The sequence below is a fragment of the Mastomys coucha genome, unplaced genomic scaffold (genome assembly GCF_008632895.1).
Source record: "Mastomys coucha isolate ucsf_1 unplaced genomic scaffold, UCSF_Mcou_1 pScaffold5, whole genome shotgun sequence".
NCBI classification, from domain to species: Eukaryota; Metazoa; Chordata; class Mammalia; order Rodentia; family Muridae; genus Mastomys; species Mastomys coucha.
The window spans coordinates 90,445,395-90,464,830 of NW_022196911.1; the positions used below are offsets into that span (position 1 = coordinate 90,445,395).

General features: G+C 47.5%; 1 protein-coding gene across 4 annotated transcripts in view; it reads right to left on the reverse strand.

The window, feature by feature from the left end:
* Rsad1 (radical S-adenosyl methionine domain containing 1) overlaps nucleotides 1-13,869 on the reverse strand; it is a 19,524-nt gene extending 5,655 nt beyond the window's left edge. Inside the window, exons 1-9 of one of the 4 annotated variants that reach the window (XM_031353882.1) lie at nucleotides 13,655-13,869; nucleotides 13,144-13,277; nucleotides 12,846-13,050; nucleotides 8,948-9,070; nucleotides 8,625-8,688; nucleotides 8,065-8,212; nucleotides 7,797-7,851; nucleotides 7,340-7,443; nucleotides 6,915-7,104 (exon numbers count right to left, since the gene is read on the reverse strand). In XM_031353882.1, coding sequence (XP_031209742.1) covers nucleotides 6,987-7,104; nucleotides 7,340-7,443; nucleotides 7,797-7,851; nucleotides 8,065-8,212; nucleotides 8,625-8,688; nucleotides 8,948-9,070; nucleotides 12,846-13,050; nucleotides 13,144-13,277; nucleotides 13,655-13,789 — 1,086 coding nt within the window. In that variant the 5' untranslated portion in view covers nucleotides 13,790-13,869 and the 3' untranslated portion in view covers nucleotides 6,915-6,986. Of the gene's footprint in view, nucleotides 1-6,914; nucleotides 7,105-7,339; nucleotides 7,444-7,796; nucleotides 7,852-8,064; nucleotides 8,213-8,624; nucleotides 8,689-8,947; nucleotides 9,314-12,845; nucleotides 13,051-13,143; nucleotides 13,278-13,654 lie in introns of all 4 variants that reach the window. The other 3 variants (XM_031353880.1, XM_031353879.1, XM_031353881.1) reach the window with 3 other exon arrangements.
* Nucleotides 13,870-19,436: the final 5,567 nt, after the last annotated feature.

The following is a 19,436-nucleotide window of genomic DNA, read 5'->3' on the forward strand; positions in this document are numbered from 1 at the left end:
GAGGAGGAGATGATGGTGGTGGCAGTCAGCAACGACAACACACAAGGCTCAAGCACAAATTACAAGTGAATTGCCTCCAGTCCCTGTCTGGAGTATTGGTAGCCCTAGACCTGTCCCCTTCCCACCAAATCAGAGAAGCTGGGAAGAGGGCTCCTACAGGGCATTTGGGGGTGATCTTTTGATCCCAGTTGCTGAGAAGTCCATCTTCCAATTGTCTTCTAATTCCTCTTGGTTTGGAGCTGAACATGTCCCCCCAAGACCCCCAGATCCAAGACCCCCAGCTCGGGGTGGCTGCAGTTTTTAATGGTACCGGACTCCCTAACATCTGTCCTTCCTTGTCCTACGCTGTCATTCTAAGCTCAACCATGACTTGGTGCTTGTCCTGTGTGTAAGCCGATGCTGTGGAAACCACCCTCCCTGGTCCTCCTCCTCCCCTCCTAGCTCCCCTGTAGGCACTCAGAAGCAAGACGGTAAAGGGACTTCACTTAAAAAAAAGAAAAAAAAGACAATGAAGAAAGCTAATTAAAAACAATCAAACAAAAACATTCTTAAAATATGTTCTTGGGCTACTTAGTATTAGCATCTGTTTTGGGATTCAAAGAATTTGGCTAGCGCACCAGTCCCCAGTACTAGTTAGCCATGTGACCTTGGGCAATTTCTTTGAGTCTGTGACTTTGTCTGTGAAAGAGGCACTGTCTCCCACTGGGTCTTGTTGCACTTCAACAAACTAAACTCAGATAAAAATCCTCAGTATAGCTTCAGGATTATAGCAATGACCCCATTACACCATTCTAGCACCCAGACACACCTAGGGAAAGCACCAATTAGAAACTCCCAGAACATGTTGAATTTTAAAAAACAGAAAAGGAAAGAAGGGAACAGAAAAGAAGAGAAGAGAAGAGAAGAGAAGAGAAGAGAAGAGAAGAGAAGAGAAGAGAAGAGAAGAGAAGAGAAGAGAAAAACACCAGGCTGCAGGCTACAAAACTGGCATAGAGATGTGATCCCTTTTGTGAAAAAAATATTTTTATCTCTCCATCTACATATATATCTATGCATCATGAGCTGTCTGGAACGACCGTTGTCTGGATGTTGTGGAAATTTCTGTAGTATGATTTTTTTTTTAATGTGGTTGAAAAAGAGATGTGTATTTTTATTTAGCAGAGTTTTTTTTTTTTTTTTAAAGGAAAACCCTCTGGAAAATAATATAGTAATTCATACCAAGGATCATTAAAGCACTTATGCCCTTTAACTCCACTATCTCCTTCTGGGGCACCGACCTGAGGAGACAATCCACAGGAAGGAAGCAAAGGCAGCCATAAAAACAAACTCCGCGGCATTATTCATCATGGGTAACTGTGTGAGCAACTTACATTAGGGCGATGATTATTAGACAATCCACTCACTGAAACACTGTTCAACAATTAAGAAGAGAAAGATTAGGACCGCGGTGCTCAGGGGAGAACTGCTCGTGAAAAATGAGAACGGAAAGAGACACAGTACAAAATTAGACCTGCAAGCGCCTGGGTACTCAGCAAAAATATGGCTCATGTTGGACACGCACAGAAAGGAAACGTGAGCAGATAAAAACAGTGTGGACATTACCATGCTTTTTTTCTTCCCCCATTTACAATCCTGCCTAATGTTTCCAATGTTGCTTGTCTACAGTGGTTTAAAAGTTGGGCTTTAAAATTCCCCTGAGGGAAAAGAAGGTAGGATGAGAAAGAAAAGACCGGAGATCTAAAGATCTGGGAGTTTTCTGCTGGGTTCTAGGCAACTGACTATGTATGTTTGTATTTATAAGATAAGGCACACTATAAACACTGGTTAAGGAAATCAGAGAGTTCAACCAATGGAGAGACTGGCACCCAGAGTTTAGGAAGATTCAATGTTGTCACAAAGTCAGTTCTATTTTAGTTTGGAGTTTTGGTCCCACGTAGCCCAGGCTGTCCTCCAAAATGCTATGTCACTGAAGCTGACCTTGAGCTCCTGAAGTTCCCCCAGACATTGGCCACCTGGCAGGCTCATTCAGTGCTGGGGATCTCACCAGTGTATGCTCGGCAAGCCTCTGATACCTGAGCTACACCCTCATCCTCTCCAGAGCATCTTAACAGTGGTAAATCTTTCTCTCAGTACTTGGGATCCAGGAATGGTGCATGCTAGGTAAGCACTCTACCATTGAACCACACGACCACGCCCAGCCTAGAAACGGTTAATCTTTGAATGCTTGAACTACACACTACACCTGACAACTTAGTCTCAATTGTGCTTCACTATCTGAAAATATACCAGCTGCACAGCCAATGATAATGTGCTCAGCCCCCACACTGAGCTGCTCCTCTGCCCACCGTCGGCTCCACTCTGAGAACAGATTGCCACAACAGTCTGAGTGCACAGTGCAGGTCCCTGTGACAGAAGGACACACACAGACAGTGGTCCACCCATCACTTATTACAGCTGGGGCTGGGCACATCTCATGCCCTTCACAGCTTTCTATGATTCTCCCCCACCTCATACTCCAAGGAGTAGCAACCAACGCTGAGCAGCTATAAAACTCAGGCATCCCACTCTGTGGCTTTCTTGGCTGAATCAAGCAAAGGAAAATGTGCTTTCATCCCAGGGAATGGATGGTGCCACAGAGTGGGGCCAGAATAAAATGGACCTTCATTAGGAGCTGCTCGAGATGAGGTTCTGGAATGGTATATCTGTGGGTCCATTATCTGCAGATTTAACAAGTTCCCAATGGGGAATTTTCAGGGATAGAAACTGCTTCTGTATTGAATATCTACATATTTTCTTCCTGGTCATTATATACTAAACAATATAGTATTGTATTATATATTATATACTATGTACTTCATACTATATACTATATATTGTATTGTTATTAAAAATTATTTTTTAAAAAAGTTTATGTGTGTGAATGTTCACTTGCTTGTATGTGTGCCAGATGCATGCCCTCTGGCCTCTGCAGAGGCCTGAAGATGTCAGATCCCCTGGAACTTGGGGAGCAAGCCATGAGGTGAGTGGCTCCATGCAGAATCCAAGTCCTCTGCTAAAGTAGTAACCGCTCTTAACTGATGGGCCACTGCTCCAGCCACTCCTTCTTTTAGAAGTTCCATTTATTTATTTGGGGGCATTTGTTCACACCATGGCACTCATGTGGAAGTTAGAGAACGACTTTCAGGAGGCAGCTCTTTCCTACCCTGGAGGTCCTGGGCATCGAACCAGGATCGACAGGCTGGATGGCAAGTGCCTATACCCACTGAGCCATCTCAATGGCCCTATTTACACAGATTTATTCCGTATTAGGCATTCCATGTAACCTAGAGTTATTTTAAATATGGACGATGAGGCCAGGCACAGTAGGACATGACTGTAAATCCTAGCACGTGGGAGGTAGAGGCAGCAGAATCAGATGTTTAAGGTTACCTTCAGCTACACAGAACTCAAGGCCATGTTACATGCAACCCTATCTAAAAACACAGAACAGTACTGAGAAGACAGCGACCAATGTCCCAAAATAGAAGATCACCCATTTGATGAACAAGCCATGGAAGGATCCCGTTCCAATATTGCCATGTTGGGAAGTAGCCATACGCCTCCTGTCCCTACCCCAGGATGGAAGATGGGGGGGGGGGGGAGACAATCTTCAAGGCTTACCAAACTGGGCCTGGTTTGGGAGCCTTGAGGAAGCATTCAATAGCTAGATTCCTGGGCTCCACCTCCAGGAGGTTCTGATTCATCTGGAAAGGGTGGGACCAGGCTGAGTCAAGGAAGGTGACTGGGGCCAACCTGACCTGGTCCTGGCTCTCATCCAGCTCCTACACAGGCTCCCTGAGGTGCCTGAGCAGGGAGGGCCCAGACATCTCAGGTGGCACAAGCCTTGGCAGTTAGGAGAAACCCGAGCGGCCAGGGTTTATCTGATGGAGCCCCTCCCCTAGCCCTGTGCTAGCTTCTTGAATATCAAGATCAAGGGAAGGCTGGGGCAGGGGTACCCTTGAGTGGCACCGGCCACCCATCAGCTGCTCTAAGCCTAGGCTCGCCAGGGCTCTAGGGGAACAAGAATTGGTAAGAAAAACACCTTTCTCCTTTTCTCTTCCTTTCAGTCCCCCAAAACCCAGTGCTCTTTGGGCTCCTATAGCTGTCTGTAACACCTTAACCAACACGCTTTATCTCTCTGAACATCTGTCAACATGGAATCAAGCTCCCTAAGAGCACAGACAGTTCTTATTCCTCTGTCCATGCCCAGTGCAGCCTGGCAGACCACTGGTGCTAGGTGACTAGTTCATGAATAAAGTAACAGTTACCACGTTACCTCAGGGTCAAAAAAGGACTAGCATTCACACCCACCGGCACATGCGAAATATACGTGCTTACTCCTAAGCAGTGTGTGTGTGTGGGGGGGTGGGAATCCCTGCCTTTCATCATGCACTAGTTCTAGCCCTAGCACAATGAAACAAAACACACACACACACACACACACACATGCATGGCATACAATTTCCAAGTCAAGAATGAAGAGCTGGAAGTGGCTCAAGGAGGAGATATGCAGGTTTGTCTTTTGGGGTAAGAGATTCATTCAAAGAAAATATCAGTGCCACAGACACATAAGCATTCAGCAGCATAGCATGCGGCAGCATGAGCGTTCGGGCTCCAGTGTCATAGACACATAGACAACATGGCTGGGGTTCTGAAGAGGATTCAAGTTCCCCAAGGTAGAGTGGGGAAGGGGGGTCCCTTCCTATAGGTCTCAGTGGAAGGGGGAAGTTTCACATCACCAGACTGTCTCTGATTCCCCTGTAGGCGGCAGGGGAGGAGAAGGAAGGTCTTGCATTATCAGGAAGAAATACGTCACTCCAAAGAGCTGGGACACATCTAGTTGAGACATAGCCATTATGGCAGCCCCCGTCCCCCGCCCCCACCCCATATCCAGGAAGGAATAATAGAATCAGAAACCAATACTTTGCAATCCTCAACTTAGGAAATGATTTGGCTGGGCTGGAGAGATGGCTCAGGGGTTAAGAGCACTGGCTGCTCTACCAGACGTCCTGAGTTCAATTCCTAGCAAACACATACATGGTGGCTCACAATCATCTATAATCTGATACCCTCTCTGTCTGATTCTGATTCTGATGCCTGATTCTGTCATGTAGGCATACATACAAATAAAATACTCATATGCATAAAATACATACAGAAGTTTGAGGCTGGAGAGATGGTTTAGCTGTTAGTACTATATGTTAGCCGGGCAGTGGTGGCGCACACCTTTAATCCCAGCACTTGGGAGGCAGAGGCAGGTGGATTTCTGAGTTTGAGGCCAGCCTGGTCTACAGAGTGAGTTCTAGGGCAGCCAGGACTGTATAGAGAAACCCTGTCTTGAAAAACCAAAAAAAAAAAAAGAAAAAGAAAAAAGAAAAAAAGAAAAAAAGAGTGCTGTATGCTCTTCCAGAGGTCCAGAGTTCAATTCCCAACACCCACATGATAGTAGCTCATAAGTATCTATAGTGAGATCTGATGCCCTCGAAGATAGAGCAACTGTATATATAAGTAACTCTTTAAAAATATGTATGTAAATTTAAGAGATGATTTGGCAAAGAATCACTAGTAAGTGCTAACCTCACTGGTCAAATCATTATGAGGTGATGGGACATTTGGTCTCACAGAATCATGCCACAGATGATGAGCTCCTTAATTTCAAAGAAAAGACGAAGCAGCTGGGCAGTACTGAATCCTTGGGGCTGGAGATGGCTCAGCAGTTAAGGGCACTTGTTTGAGCCGGCAGAGGACCCACGTTCAATACCCAGCACCCACATTGTGGCTTACAGCCATCCACAATCCCAGTTCCTGGAGACCCAACAGGCACACACATGGTGTGCACATCCAAGCATGCACACAAAAAACTTAAACTTACATAGTAAAATAGATACATTTAAATTAAAAAAAAATTATTGAACCTGCCTCAGAGCATGAAGTCCAGAACCACAGAAAAATGGGTGTGGTGGTGCATGCCTGTGATCTCAGCACTTGGGAGGTATAGGCCGGGGGATCATAAGCTAAACATTATCTTCAGCTACACAGTGAGTTTGCAGTCTCAAATACATATGGCACTATCTCGGAAAAAAAAAACAATTTTTTAAATTAAAAATAGGAGCTGGAGAAATAGCTTAGCAGGGGAGAGTGTTCCTGCTCTTCCAGAGGACCAGAGTGTGGAGCTCAGGAAAGATGGCTCACGTCTCTGTAACTCTGTCTCCAGAGGATCTAACAATCTCCTTTTGTTTCCATGGGCACACACACACACACACACACACACACACACACACACACACATGCACACACGCACACACACACACACACACACACACAAATACATTTTAAAAAAATTAAAAGTTGGGCAGTGTTGGTATAAGCTTTTAATCCCTGCATTTGGAAGGCAAAGGCAGGCAGATCTCTGTGAGTTCTAGACCAGTCTGGTCTACAGAGTGAGTTCCAGGACAGCCAAGGCCACACAGAGAAACCCTATCTTAAAAAAAAAAAACAAATAAATAATAAAAATTAAAATAATTTTTGAAACTTTGAACCTGAGCTGGAGAGTGGTGGCACATGCCTTTAATCCCAGTACTTGGGAAACAGAGGCAGGCGGATTTCTGAGTTTGAGGCCAGCCTGGTCTACAGAGTGAGTTCCAGGACAGCCAGGGCTACACAGAGAAACCCTGTCTCGAAAAACCAAAAAAAAAAAAAGGCAGTGTGGGGTGAGTACATCCTAATCATGGAATACATGCTGACCTGTGACTCCTGAGATGCTCTGTGGGATACCAGTCCCTGGAACAGAGATAGCCTTCCATCCCATCCCACATCCATTCCCATGGGGGTGTCAGAGGCAAGAAATAACACCTCCGAGCAGAGATGGCACCTACAGGTAGATGCCCACCATGCTGGCCCAGGCTCCAAGTCCAACTGGTGCTGCCCCATGATACAGGAATGTCTGGTCATCCTCCTGACACGGGTGAGGGAGGCCTGTGCTGCCAGGCCTCTTGGAGTTGAGGTAGGAGGGTCAATAACAGGGAGTCCAGCACAGCTAGACCCTCCCAGGAACACCGGAGACCCCTGGAAAACCGAGAAGTCTGGATGTGACTCTAACTTTACCTCTAAGACCCATCCCTGCCCAGCCCTGGCAGCCCACACACCCTTCTCTACTGGTCTTCCTTGCTTCTATGACGCTGAAGAGCAGGGACACATTTAGTTGTGGCACACCGATTATGGCAGCCCTCCCATGCCCCAATCTGTAGTCAAGAGCTCCCAGGGACTGTGAAGCCATTTCTGCACAATATTCTCAACATACCTATCGTCCAGCAGCAACAGACCCTGTGCTAGCAGATCCGCCACCTCCCTGCTTGCTCCAAACACGTCCCACAGGGTCAGCTGGGGCTCAAACTGCTGCCAGTGCTAGGAGACAGAAGAGTCAGGGCAACGAGCTGGCTGAGGGTCACATGGCTGGCTACAGAAAGTGGTCACACACACACACACACACACACACACACACACACTACATCTGGATTTCATGGTGAATAAAAGCTCAGTGGTAGAGCATCTGCTCAGCACAGAGCATCATGAAGCTCTAGGTCCAATCTTTAACGGTCATACAACACTACCCACTGCCTCTGTCACCAGACTTCAGTTGGCCAGGTCCAACTTCTAGTTGCCCACCTAGAGGATGGAGGGGGTAGAGTCTGGGAAGTAATTGATTTGCTAACTCCTAGGAGGAGCTGATGGTATCTGAGATCCCCCCAGTGCCTTACCTCGTGAGTGAGCCCAACATCCGTGCGCAGCCCCATAGCCAAAACCTCCTCCAGCCTGAAAGAAAAATCACCATGGGACCTTAGAGATGAGAACTCACATTCTTTAAACGCATTGCTGGCATGTAATAGTGTGCTTAGAACTGACGTGGTATGGGACAAAGTGGGAGGGGCAAAGCAGGTAATAAAAAAAAAAAAGATGTAAAACCATGGAGTAGCTTTCGGGGTGCAGGAGACCCTAAGGAAGAGCCCTGTGTACCCAGGTACTCACAGCTCCAGCTTGCCCAGGGGAACGCACTTCCGGGTGCCATGACCAAAGAGCATCACCTCTTTCATCCAATTGTCTGGCTCCAGTGTCTGGATCCGTGCTTCCCGGGCATGGCCTCCAGCTCCCTGGGACACAAATCGTCCATGGGCTCCTAAGGATAGCAATGAACAACCACCACACACACATTAATAGAAGCTAACGTGGTGAATTATCAGATTGAAATCAGGGAGTTTTCCAAGGGTGGTCCCCGAAGCAACTAGTATAAATGTAAAAAATCCTCAGGCCCTGCTCCAGCCCTGCCCGTAAGAAGTCCTGGAGGTAGGGTCCAGCATTCTGGGTTATAACAATCCCCCAGGGGCTTCTCATCTATGCCAGACTCAGAAAGAACCACAGCACCAGGCTACAAAGGCTTGAAAATTCACATTCCACAGTTCTATAGAGAGGTCTTGTGTAGTCTGCATGAGGAAATGCAGGCTCTGAGTGGCTAAATGAGCAGTCCAAGTTCACACAACCAGAACGTTCCTCTCCTGAATCATGCTTTCGGTTGTTCACGATCGACTCACCAGGCCCAATGCCAAGGTACTGACCGCACTGCCAGTACGTCCAGTTGTGAGCACTGAGCGCCCCCTGTGGGGAAAGTGGGAATCGTCAGCACAGAAGTAGGTGATGTTGGCTTCTATTTAGGTCCCACCACCTCAGGTCTCGGAGACCCAACAGGAACCCTTCTCTTTAAAAGGCCTCAGTCCCTGGGTCATATCTCAACCCTCCAATTCTGTACAACACCACCATTCTCACTCCCCACCCCACAGCAATCCCCACCTCACTCCACCGCCCACTCTACCCCCATCCTCAGCCCCACCCCCGCCCGTCATCAGCCTGCACTCACGTTCCGTGCAAAGTTAGAGACCTCATACTGGCGAAAGCCAGCGTCTCGAAGGACTGTCCTGCCCTCCTGATACATCTCAGCAGCCAGGTCCGGGTCAGGGGCCGGGAGGGTACCCTGCTGCACCTGGGCAAAGAGTGAGGTGCCCCGTTCCAGGGTCAGCTGGTAGAGGGAGAGGTGGTCATCACAGTGGTATAGCAGTTTCTGAAGCTGTTGAAGCCATGGCTCCACCTTCTGTGCCGGTAACCCCAGCATCAAATCCACTGACACTCTGCCAGGGAAAAGGAGCCTGGCCTCCGCCAGAGTCCGTAAAGCATCGCTGGCTGAGTGAGTCCGGCCCAGCAGCTGCAGCTCCGTGTCATCCAGGGACTGCAGAGAGAGGGTCTGGTGTGAATGCTCTCCCAGAGGGAGGCAGCAACACTCGGCCTTATTTAGGGCACTGATTTGTGGGACACACAACAGGCAGATGGGAGTGAGTCAAGGCAGACCCAGAGAGCTACTCCGCAAGGTGCATTTAACCCTTCAAACTCTCTTTTGTTTTCTTTCCTTTTGAGACTGAGGCCTTTTAAAGAGAAGGGTTCCTATAGTGCTGATTAGATGGGACCTCACTAAGTAGCCCAGGTTGGCCTCAAACTTGTGGGGTATCCTGCCGTTGCCTGCTGAGTGCTGGGAAGAGAGACGTGTGTCACAATGCTCAGCCATCAGTTCTATTTGACAGATGAGAAAGCTGAGGTTGAGAGATTGTAAGTAACTGCAATGTCAGACCAAGAATTTAGAAGTGGGTGATTCTAAATCTAACAAGTTTCCCCCAATATTGTAATATTTATTATATTATATTTATTACATTACTACTTTTGTATTATTTAAATTAGTTTTATAGTTATTATATTACATTGTTATATTTATTATATGTATTAGAAAATATATCTATTATAAAAGCAAACATTTTTATTTATTATGTTTATAATATATTTATACTAATTATGGAGGGTGAACAACAGTGATTATATAGAGGTCAAAGGTTAAGTTAGAGAAGTTGGTTCTTTCCTTCTGCCATGTAAGTTCTGACAGGGAACAGAACTCATCAGGCTGGTAGCAAGTCTCTTTATCCACTAAGCCATCTCTACGGCCCTTCTTTTTAAATTAACTTTTTACATTTTCAATTAGCTTAAGTGTAAAAGCTCAGTAAAGGTCCCTCCCTATCTCCGCACGACCAAGCATAATCACCAGCTTCCGAAAGGGCTGGCTTACCTGCCTCCTTCTGAGACAGAGTGTCAGTCAAGAGCTCAAGCTGGTTTTGAATTCATGGCAACCGTCCTGCCTCAGCCTGCTGAGTAGTAAGATGACAGTTGTGTGCCTACCACATTCAGAACCAAAGGTCTCTTAATTTAGTTTTACCTGATGTTTCCTCATAAGGGGAGCCAGGTGTGGGAGTGCACATCTGCAATGCCTATTACCTGAGTAGGTGGAGACAGGAGGATCAGGAGTTCAAAGCTCCCTGAAGCTATATAACAAGTTTCAGGCCAGAGTGGACAGTAAGACCTTGTCATAAAAGAGAGAGAGAAGCTGGGTGGAGTGGCCCATGAGGCCTTTAATCCCAGTACTAGGGAGCTAGAAGCAGACAGATCTCTGAGGTCGAGGCCAGCCTGGTCTACAGAGTGAGTTCCTGTACAGCCAGGGCTACACAGGGAAACCCTGCCTCAAAAAACCAAATAGGGTGGTGGTGGGGGGATTAAAAAAAAAAAAAAGGAAGCATTTTGAGCAAGAGCATCCAGACATGCTACACCCCGCCCTAGGCAGAGCACTCCACCAGAAACACCCGGTGGTAAGTGGGGGTGGTAGGGATGGCAATCCTGGATATGCAAACACCAGAAGTCAATAGAGGTCAACCTAGAGAGATGTCTCCTGACTCACAAACACACCTCCTGAGGCTCTCCGCTGGGAGAACCCCAAACTTCCACAGAAGCTGAAGGCTTTCAGTCCTGTTTGGCAGCCTGTCTCCAGCCTCTCCGATCACAGGAATGACACAGCTTCCCCCCAGACATGCAAAGTTCTTCCACATCCTGTGCCCTTTCCTCCCACACCCTCCTATCTGGTAAACACCTGCTGTCTCACACACACATCATTTCCTCCAGGAAGGCTTCCAGGATTTCATCAGGCTGGGCTCTCCTCAGTACTCTAAGCCTTCGGAGTTTCCTCTAGAGGAAGCATCACCATGCCATGGTTTGGCTGCCAGCCTGCCCCATGTCTCCAATCACAGAACAAGCCACACCCTGTTTATTTCCTTCCTTTCTTTCATGTCTGTATCTGTGAAGTGTGCCTGGGTGTATATGTGTCCACACATGTGTGAGGGTGGGTGTATGTGTATTTGTGTCTGTGTGTGTATTTGTGTATGTGTATATTTGTGTATGTGTGTATTTGTGTGTGTGTGTATTTGTGTATGTGTTTGTATGTGTGTATTTGTGTGTGTGTATGTGTGTGTGTATTTGTATGTGTATGTGTGTGTGTATTTGTATGTGTATGTGTGTGTGTGTATGTGTGTGTGTAAGCTCACCGTTGATATTGGGGTCTTCTTTAATTTTTTTATAGATTTATTTATTTATTATAGATACAGTGTTCTGCCTGCATACATGCCTGTACCAGATCTCATTACAGATGGTTATGAATCAGCATGTGGTTGCTGGGAATTGAACCCAGGTCCCCTGGAAGGGTAACCAACACTCTTACCTCTGAGCCATGTCTCCAGCCCATCTTCCTTAATTTTTTGCGACCTTACTCACTGAGTCAAAACCACAGTTGATTTGGTTAAGTCTGGTTAGCGTTAAGCAGGTGAAGGGAGGATTCCTCCTCTGCGCCTCCAAGTGCTGGGATCACAGGCAGGCTGCCATCCCCAGCCAGTGTAGGTGGTGAGGATCAAAGCAGAGGTTCACACTTGCCTGGTAAGTGCTCTAACCACTGTGCCGTCCCCCATCCACACCTGTGAAGCACCTTCCACGGGGCAGGTACTAGATTAAATGCCTAGACTATAAAGGGTTAAACCAGCGGGGCCTTGTAGCCTGCAATTCCGGGAGCTGGAAGGCTGAGGCAGGAAGGCTGAGGCAGGAAGGCTGAGGCTGGAAGGCTGCTGTGAGTCTGAGGTGGGCGATAGTGTGAGTTCCCGTCTCAAAGTCATAATAGTAATAATAATAATAATAATAATAATAATAATAATAATAGCTAGTAGATATAGCTCTTTGTAGAATGCTTGCCTACATGCCTTGGGGTTTGATCTTTATTGCCGTATAAGCTGGGCATGGTGGTACATGCCTGTAATCCTTATATTAAAATGGAGAAAGAAGAATCAGGAGCTCAAAATCATCCTTGGCTACATATAAAATTTGAGGCTAGCCTGAGCTATAGGGTACTCTGTCTCAAAATAACAGAGGCAATAATAATAATAATAATAATAATAATAATAATAATAATAATAATAACTGCCAAGGCCTGACTCAGGAAGTGTATGGGCCAATATATTAAGAGACAAACAGTAAGAAAAGTATTACTGCTGGGCAGTGGTGGCGCATGCCTTTAATCCTAGCACTTGGGAGGCAGAGGCAGGCAGATTTCTGAGTTTGAGGCCAGCCTGGTCTACAGAGTGAGTTCCAGGACAGCCAGGGCTATACAGAGAAACTCTGTCTCGAAAACCAAACAAAAAGAAAGAAAGGGAGAAAGAGAGGAAGGAAGGAAGGAAGGAAGGAAGGAAGGAAGGAAGGAAGGAAGGAAGGAAAGGAGAGAAACAGAGAAAGAGAGAAAGGAAAGTGTTACTACACAGTCTACTGTGTACTGGACCCTGGTACCCAGAAATGTTTTCCCAGTGACTGAACACCACTCTAAGGTCTGGGAGCACTGGGAGATAGGTCACCTGTAAACCAATGGACAACCTGTTCACTCCTGCTGCCCCAAAAGCTGCCAGCCTGGGACCTGGGGCTGAAGTGGGGTTGGCCTCCAAGGTGACTTCCGAATCTGCAGGCAGGTAGACTTCCTGTGCCACGGCCTCCAGGACAGCAGCCACAGTGTGGGGACTGGCCAGACTCGGGGTTCCCCCACCAAAGAACACAGACTCCACCCTAGAGGAAGAGGATGGAGACATAAAACCCGGGGACATCCTCCTGTAGTGTTCTCCCCCCCCCAAGACCTTGTCTACTGTCCCCAGTACCGACCTCTGCACCCCGCTGAGCCGCAACAACGTCTTTGCCTCAGTCACCAAGCAATTGCGCATGGCCCCCTCCTCCACGCCGCGGGGGATGTACTTATTGAAGTTGCAGTAGCTGCAGCGCTTCTCGCAATAAGGCCACTGGGGACAGGGAATGCTTGTGTGAGCTAAGGCGGGGCTGTGGGCTGCCCAGGCCACTTCCAGGATTCATCTCACACATCCCCCTTCCCATTCTGAAGTTGGTCAGCGCAGGTTGCGACAACTAAGCCACTCTGCGCCCCGTGGGCAGATGGGGATGAGATTACTATGCCCACTTTAGTGAGACAAAACAGGTGCCAAAGGGTCACCCAGCTAGCGAGCACCAGACTTGAGTTCTTTGGCCCAACACTTATTCCAGTGGCATATGACGTGGACAGATGTTGTGCCAGATGTGATGTTAGGCACGGATACAGTGCGGGTGGACTATTAACGGAACAGCCACGGCCACCGTCTCCTCCTGCGCTCCCCTGCCCACTCACGTGCACGTAAAGCGCCGCGCGCGTGCTCGTGCATTTAGGACTCGGAGGCTGTCCCAAGCTGTCCACACGGGGGCGCCTCTGGGCCGCCCTGGCCGCTGCCACCCATCTACCGGTCCGGACCCGGGAGGGGACCATGGCGCGCAAGGCGGCAGAAAGTAGGGATGCGAGACCTCGACAGCGCGCCCGGCAAGGATGTGTCCCCGGCTGAGCCGCGTGGGCCGCCCCGGCGGAAGTCAAAGGGGCTGCGTGACCTCGTATTGCCTCTCCCGGAGTGGCTAGAGAGCCCAAAGTCTCGGGTCTGCGGCGCCACCTGCTGGACACTGTTGCACTCACAGCCTGTTCGTTCACAAGGACACAGCCTGTCTGACCTTTTCCAAGGACGTGGGATGGCCGGCCAGCCTCTTGGCTACCTGTGCCAGAGCGACTTTCTTTGACCTATGCAAGAATTCTTAGTTTTTGTCCAGTTAGTTGTTTATATTGTTGTGTACATGGTTCTGATCTGAAAGCCAATCTGACACAGGTACTTACTAAAATCAGATCACAATCTAACTGGCAGGGGCGACACTAACCAAGTCAAGAGTTAACTTGGTACTAGCCACTGGCTGTGAGGTGTTGGGCCTACAGAAGCATGCCAGTCAGCGGGAAGGAAGCTCATGGACTTGGTATTAGAGGAGCGGTAAATCGTTGGAAGCAAAGGGCTGTGGCTCACACCTGTAATACTAAAACTCCAGAAACTAGACAGGAGGATTGTGGGAGTTTCAAGCCACCCTGGGTTTCAGTGTGAGAGCCTGTCTCAAAAAAAAAAAAAAAAAAAAAAAAAAAGAGAGAGAGAGAGAAGACATGATGGCTCAGCTAGGAACGAACAGTTGCCCTACAAAGCAGAATGGCCCCTGGCCAAATATGTAGTGGGAGAGAACTTTGCTCCACATAGTGGTCCTTTTGCCTCTGTGGGTGCTTTCTAGCAAGCTCATGTGTGCACATAATACACACAGACACAATAATAAAATAAATAATTGTGGTATAAATGCTGTATACATGCATGTAGGCAAAATAACCAACTACCTTTAAACAAACAACAACAACAAAAAAATGAGGCTAGTGAAATGGCTCAGCAGTTAAGAGCATTGACTGCTCTTCCAAAGGTCCCAAGTTCAATTCCCAGCAACCACATGGTGGCTCACAACCATCTATAAAGTGATCTAATGCCCTCTTTTGGCATGCAGGCATACTATACAGACAGACCAACACATACATTTAAAAATAAATAAAATTTAAATATAAATAAAACTTTGTTTAAAAAAAGAAAAAAAAAAGCCATGTGTGACAGAACAGTCCTATAATTCAGGCCTGACTACATGAGACAATGTTTAGAAGGAGCCGGGCGGTGGTGGCGCATGCCTTTAATCCCAGCACTTGGGAGGCAGAGGCAGGCGGATTTCTGAGTTCGAGGCCAGCCTAGTCTACAGAATGAGTTCCAGGACAGCCAGGGCTACACAGAGAAACCCTGTCTCAAAAAGAAGAAGAAGAAGAAGAAGAAGAAGAAGAAGAAGAAGAAGAAGAAGAAGAAGAAGAAGAAGAAGAAGAAGAAGAAGAAGCAGAGCTGGAAAGCTGGCTCAGCAGTTAAGAGCACTGACTGCTCTTGCGGAGGACCCAGCACCCACACACACTGTGGCTAACAACCATCTGTAAGTCTGAAGCTCCAGACCTTCTCCAGCATGCACGTGGTGCAGAGACATATGCAGGCAAAACACAGGAAATAAATAAATAGTTTTTTCAAAAGGAAGGGAGGGAGGGGAAAGAGAAAAAGAAAAGAATTCCACCAGGAATTGGCTTGGCAGGGAGAGTGGGCTGTGGCCTCTGAGTCAGGCCAGCCCTTGGCATCGGCTGAAAGAGGTGGCAGCGATGGTGCGTGCAGGAGAGGTAGGACACGTGTGAGAGGCTTGGAGGGACTGGGCCCCAGAATGGACAGATCATGGGCTTTGGAGTCACAAGTCGTCACACAGCAGTCGTCCTCAAGAAAGCGTGGATTCCGGAGTACAACACCCGGGAGGAACCAGTCACAACAGCCCTCTCTGTTCTGGTCCCCTCTAGAAACAGGGTTGTCTTTCAGTGTGTTAGCCGAGCAGTATGTGGCCCTCCAGCACACAACTTAGGGAGCGCTGTTTTTCCCCCGTCGTTCAGCCGCAGTTAGAGTGGGGCATGAACTGATGAGACTCCATCCACGCCAGGCAGCTCTCCCCAGCCTAGCGAACCAGCCTCAGGACCTCCTGGCCTCCATCTCTTCCTTTCTGTAATACACATGCTTCGTGTAACACGATGGAATGCCGTCCATGGAGGCCAAGCAAGTTGATGACCAGTGCGAATTAAACCTACCTCAGACAGCTGGCTCTAAGAGAGTCACAGTGGCCTGCCAATGATCTAATGGCTCAGGAAACAGACAGTGTCGGGAGAAGAAAACTGGCTTGAGAAACGGCAGGTCAAAATCCCTTAGCTACCATCTTGCTATTACCGCTACTTGTTGGGGTTTTTTTGTTTTTTTTTTCTTCTCATCTGTTTGTGTGTGCATGTGTGTGCATGTGGATGGGCACTCATACTACAGTGTTTATTCGAAGATCAGAGGACAAACCAAGGGATTCAGTTCCTTGCCTCTACTTTAAGGGTCCAAAAGACCAAACTCAGAGCATCGAGCTTGATGATAAGTGTCTTTGACCCACTGATCCCTCTTACTGGTCTCCTTTCATGCATCTTTTAAAGTAGAAAGGGGTGCAAACCACAGAGGAATAGACAGTAAGTGTGATGACTGGTATATGCTTGGCCCAGGGAGTGACACTATTAGAAGGGGTGGCCCTGTTGGAGTAGGTGTGTCTCTGTGGGTGTGGGCTATAAGACCTCACCCTAGATCCCTGGGAGCCAGTATTCTGCTAGCAGCCTTCAGATGAGGGTGTAGAACTCTCAGTTCCTCCTGCACCGTGCCTACCTGGATGTTGTCATGTTCCTGCCTTGATGATAAAGGACTGAACCTCTGAACCTGTAAACCAGCCTCAATTAAATGTTGTCCTTTTAGAGTTGCCTTGGTCATGGTATCTGTTCACAGCAGTAAGTTGGTACCTAACTAAGACAGAAGTTGGTACCAGGAACTGAGGTATTGCTGTGATAGGCCTGACCATGCTTTTATCTGGAAGAGGGTGGATTGGGGGACTTTGGATTTAGAAAGCATTAGAATGCTTTAAGTGGGGCTTAATGGGCCATCCTAGTAGGAATAGGGGAGACTTTGTTGCCGAGAGTGATTTGAGCTGCGCAGACCTGGCCTGAGGGGGTTCAGTGGAGAAGAATTTCAATATATGGCCTAGAGACTGTTTCTGTGGTATTTTGGTGAAGAATGTGACTGCTTTTTGCCCTTGACTGAAGAGTCTGCCTGAGTCTAAGGTAAAGAGAGTTATCTTAATTACATTGACATGGGAAGTCTCAAAAAAGGATAGCAGAGACTTTGTTCTCTGGTTAAGTCTCATGAAGAGCGTTTTGAACAAGCTTAGAAAAGAAAAATATAAAATATATGGTTCAAGTATTAAAGGGGCACCAGGAAGTGCAATGGAGCTGAATCCTATGTTCTAGGAGTCACATATTAAGGGAATTAGGGGCAAGATCCGATCCAGCTAAATTTAGATCCAGGCATGGTGGTACATACCTTTAATCCCAGAAGACAAAACCAAACAGATCTCTGCACCAGCCTGGGTCAAAGCATGTTCTAGGTGAAGAAAAGCTTTAATCCAGGCATCACAGGAGATGGAGCCATGCAGATCTCTGAGTTCAACGTCAATCTACAGAGCAGAGTTTGGGCAATGAAGGAGCTGGAAAAAAGAAAGCTAGTGATAATGTAATAGAACAAGGGGGCCATGTTCCAGTTCCTGCAAGCAGCAGAACTCAGCAGCTTCAGCCATGTGGGTCTGGCTTTAGAGTGAAAAATAGAAGGGACTACTGGGACGATTGATGCTGATTAGCTGGGGCTAAGAAATGAATGGTGATTAAGAAGAGGCCAGAATCACTGAGATGAAATCTGAGAAGTGTTTTCTGAGAGCACAAAGAAGCTGTGTTCCAGAGACAGCCAAGGTTGTACCTCGTGCTGCAGCTGTACTTGGTAATGTGTAAGAGTCACCCAGGTAGTACTGGTTTTGAAGGCATAAAGGGGTCATGAACAGCTGAGGCTTGGCACTGGGAGAGGCCATAGAAGGTGAAGGTGCCGACTCAGTTGCACTTGGTGGCCCAGAACTGAAGGGGTCATGCAAAGGAGTTGAGGCTTGGAACCATGAGGAGAGCCTATTGGTGAAGCCTAGTTGCAGCAGAAGACCCCTGGGTACTGGGAGATGCCAGTACCATGGGATGATCACCAAGAACAGCAGCAGCAGTGGAGTGGATCAACCTGAGCTACAGAGGACAGAGTTGGAGAAGTGATGGCAGCCTTTGGAGGAGCCCAGAAGATCATGTGTAGATCTCAGACATTGGACAAGAAGCTGTAACATTGGAGTTGCCTTGGAGACCCCAAGATGTTCTAGGTGCCAGAGCCATAGGCTATCTGCTGAGGAAAGTGGCTAACAGGGAGTGGAACCAGCCCAGGAGAAAGAAGTTTGTTGCAGTCAACAAAGATGAAAAGGAGTTGGAGATCTGAAGACTTTGACGTCAGTTGTGGAGATGCAGAGTTTGGAGTTTGCCCAGCTGGTTTCCTGTCTTGCCGTGGGGATTACAGTTAAGTGATTGGATGAATCTCAGAAGAGACTTTGAACTTTGGACTTTTAACATTGTTGAGACTGCTATAGACTCTGGGAACTTTTGAAGTTGGATTAAATGTGTTTTGCATTATGCTATGTTTAGGTATGGTCCCCATAGACTCATACGTTTGGACAAGCCTATGGGGGTCAGGAAGTGGAATGTGATGGTCTGTGTATGCTCAGCCCAGGGAGTGGCACTATTAGAAGGTGTGGCCCTTTTGGAGTAGGTGTGTCACTGTGGGTGTGGGCTATAAGACCTCATTCTAGCTTCCTGGAAGCCAGTATTCTGCTAGCAGCTTTCGGATGAGGGTGTAGAACTCTCAGCTTCTCCTATTACCATGCCTGCCTGGATGCTGCCATGTTCCTGCCTTGATGATAATGGACTGAACCTCTAAACCTGCAAGCCAGCCTCAATTAAATATTATCCTTATAAGAGTTGCCTTGGAGCCGGGCGGTGGTAGCACACGCCTTTAAAGCCAGCACTTGGGAGGCAGAGGCAGGTGGATTTCTGAGTTCGAGGCCAGCCTGGTCTACAGAGTGAGTTCCAGGACAGCCAGGACTACAAACAGAAACCCTGTCTTGAAAAAACAAACAACAACAACAACAACAACAACAACAACAAAAAAGCACTGTCTGCCTTTCCAGAGATCCTGAGTTCAATTCCCAGCAACCCACATGGTGGCTCACAACCATCTGTAATGGGATCTGACGACCTTTTCTGGCCTGCAGATGGACATGCAGATAGAGCACTCATATACATAAAATAAATAAACAAATCTTAAAAAGAAAGAAAAGAAGAAACAAGAAGAGAGAATGGACTCCAGAAGGTGGTCCTCTTATGTCCACATGTGTGCCATGCCTTCTTTACAACCCATTAAATAATATTTAAAAATCAATGAAAGATAATAAGTAGATAATCAGGAGCCGGCCTGGAGAGATGGATCAGCAGTTAAAAGCACTGACTGCTCTTCCAGAGGTCCAGAGTTCAATTCCCAGCAACCACATGGTGGCTCACAACC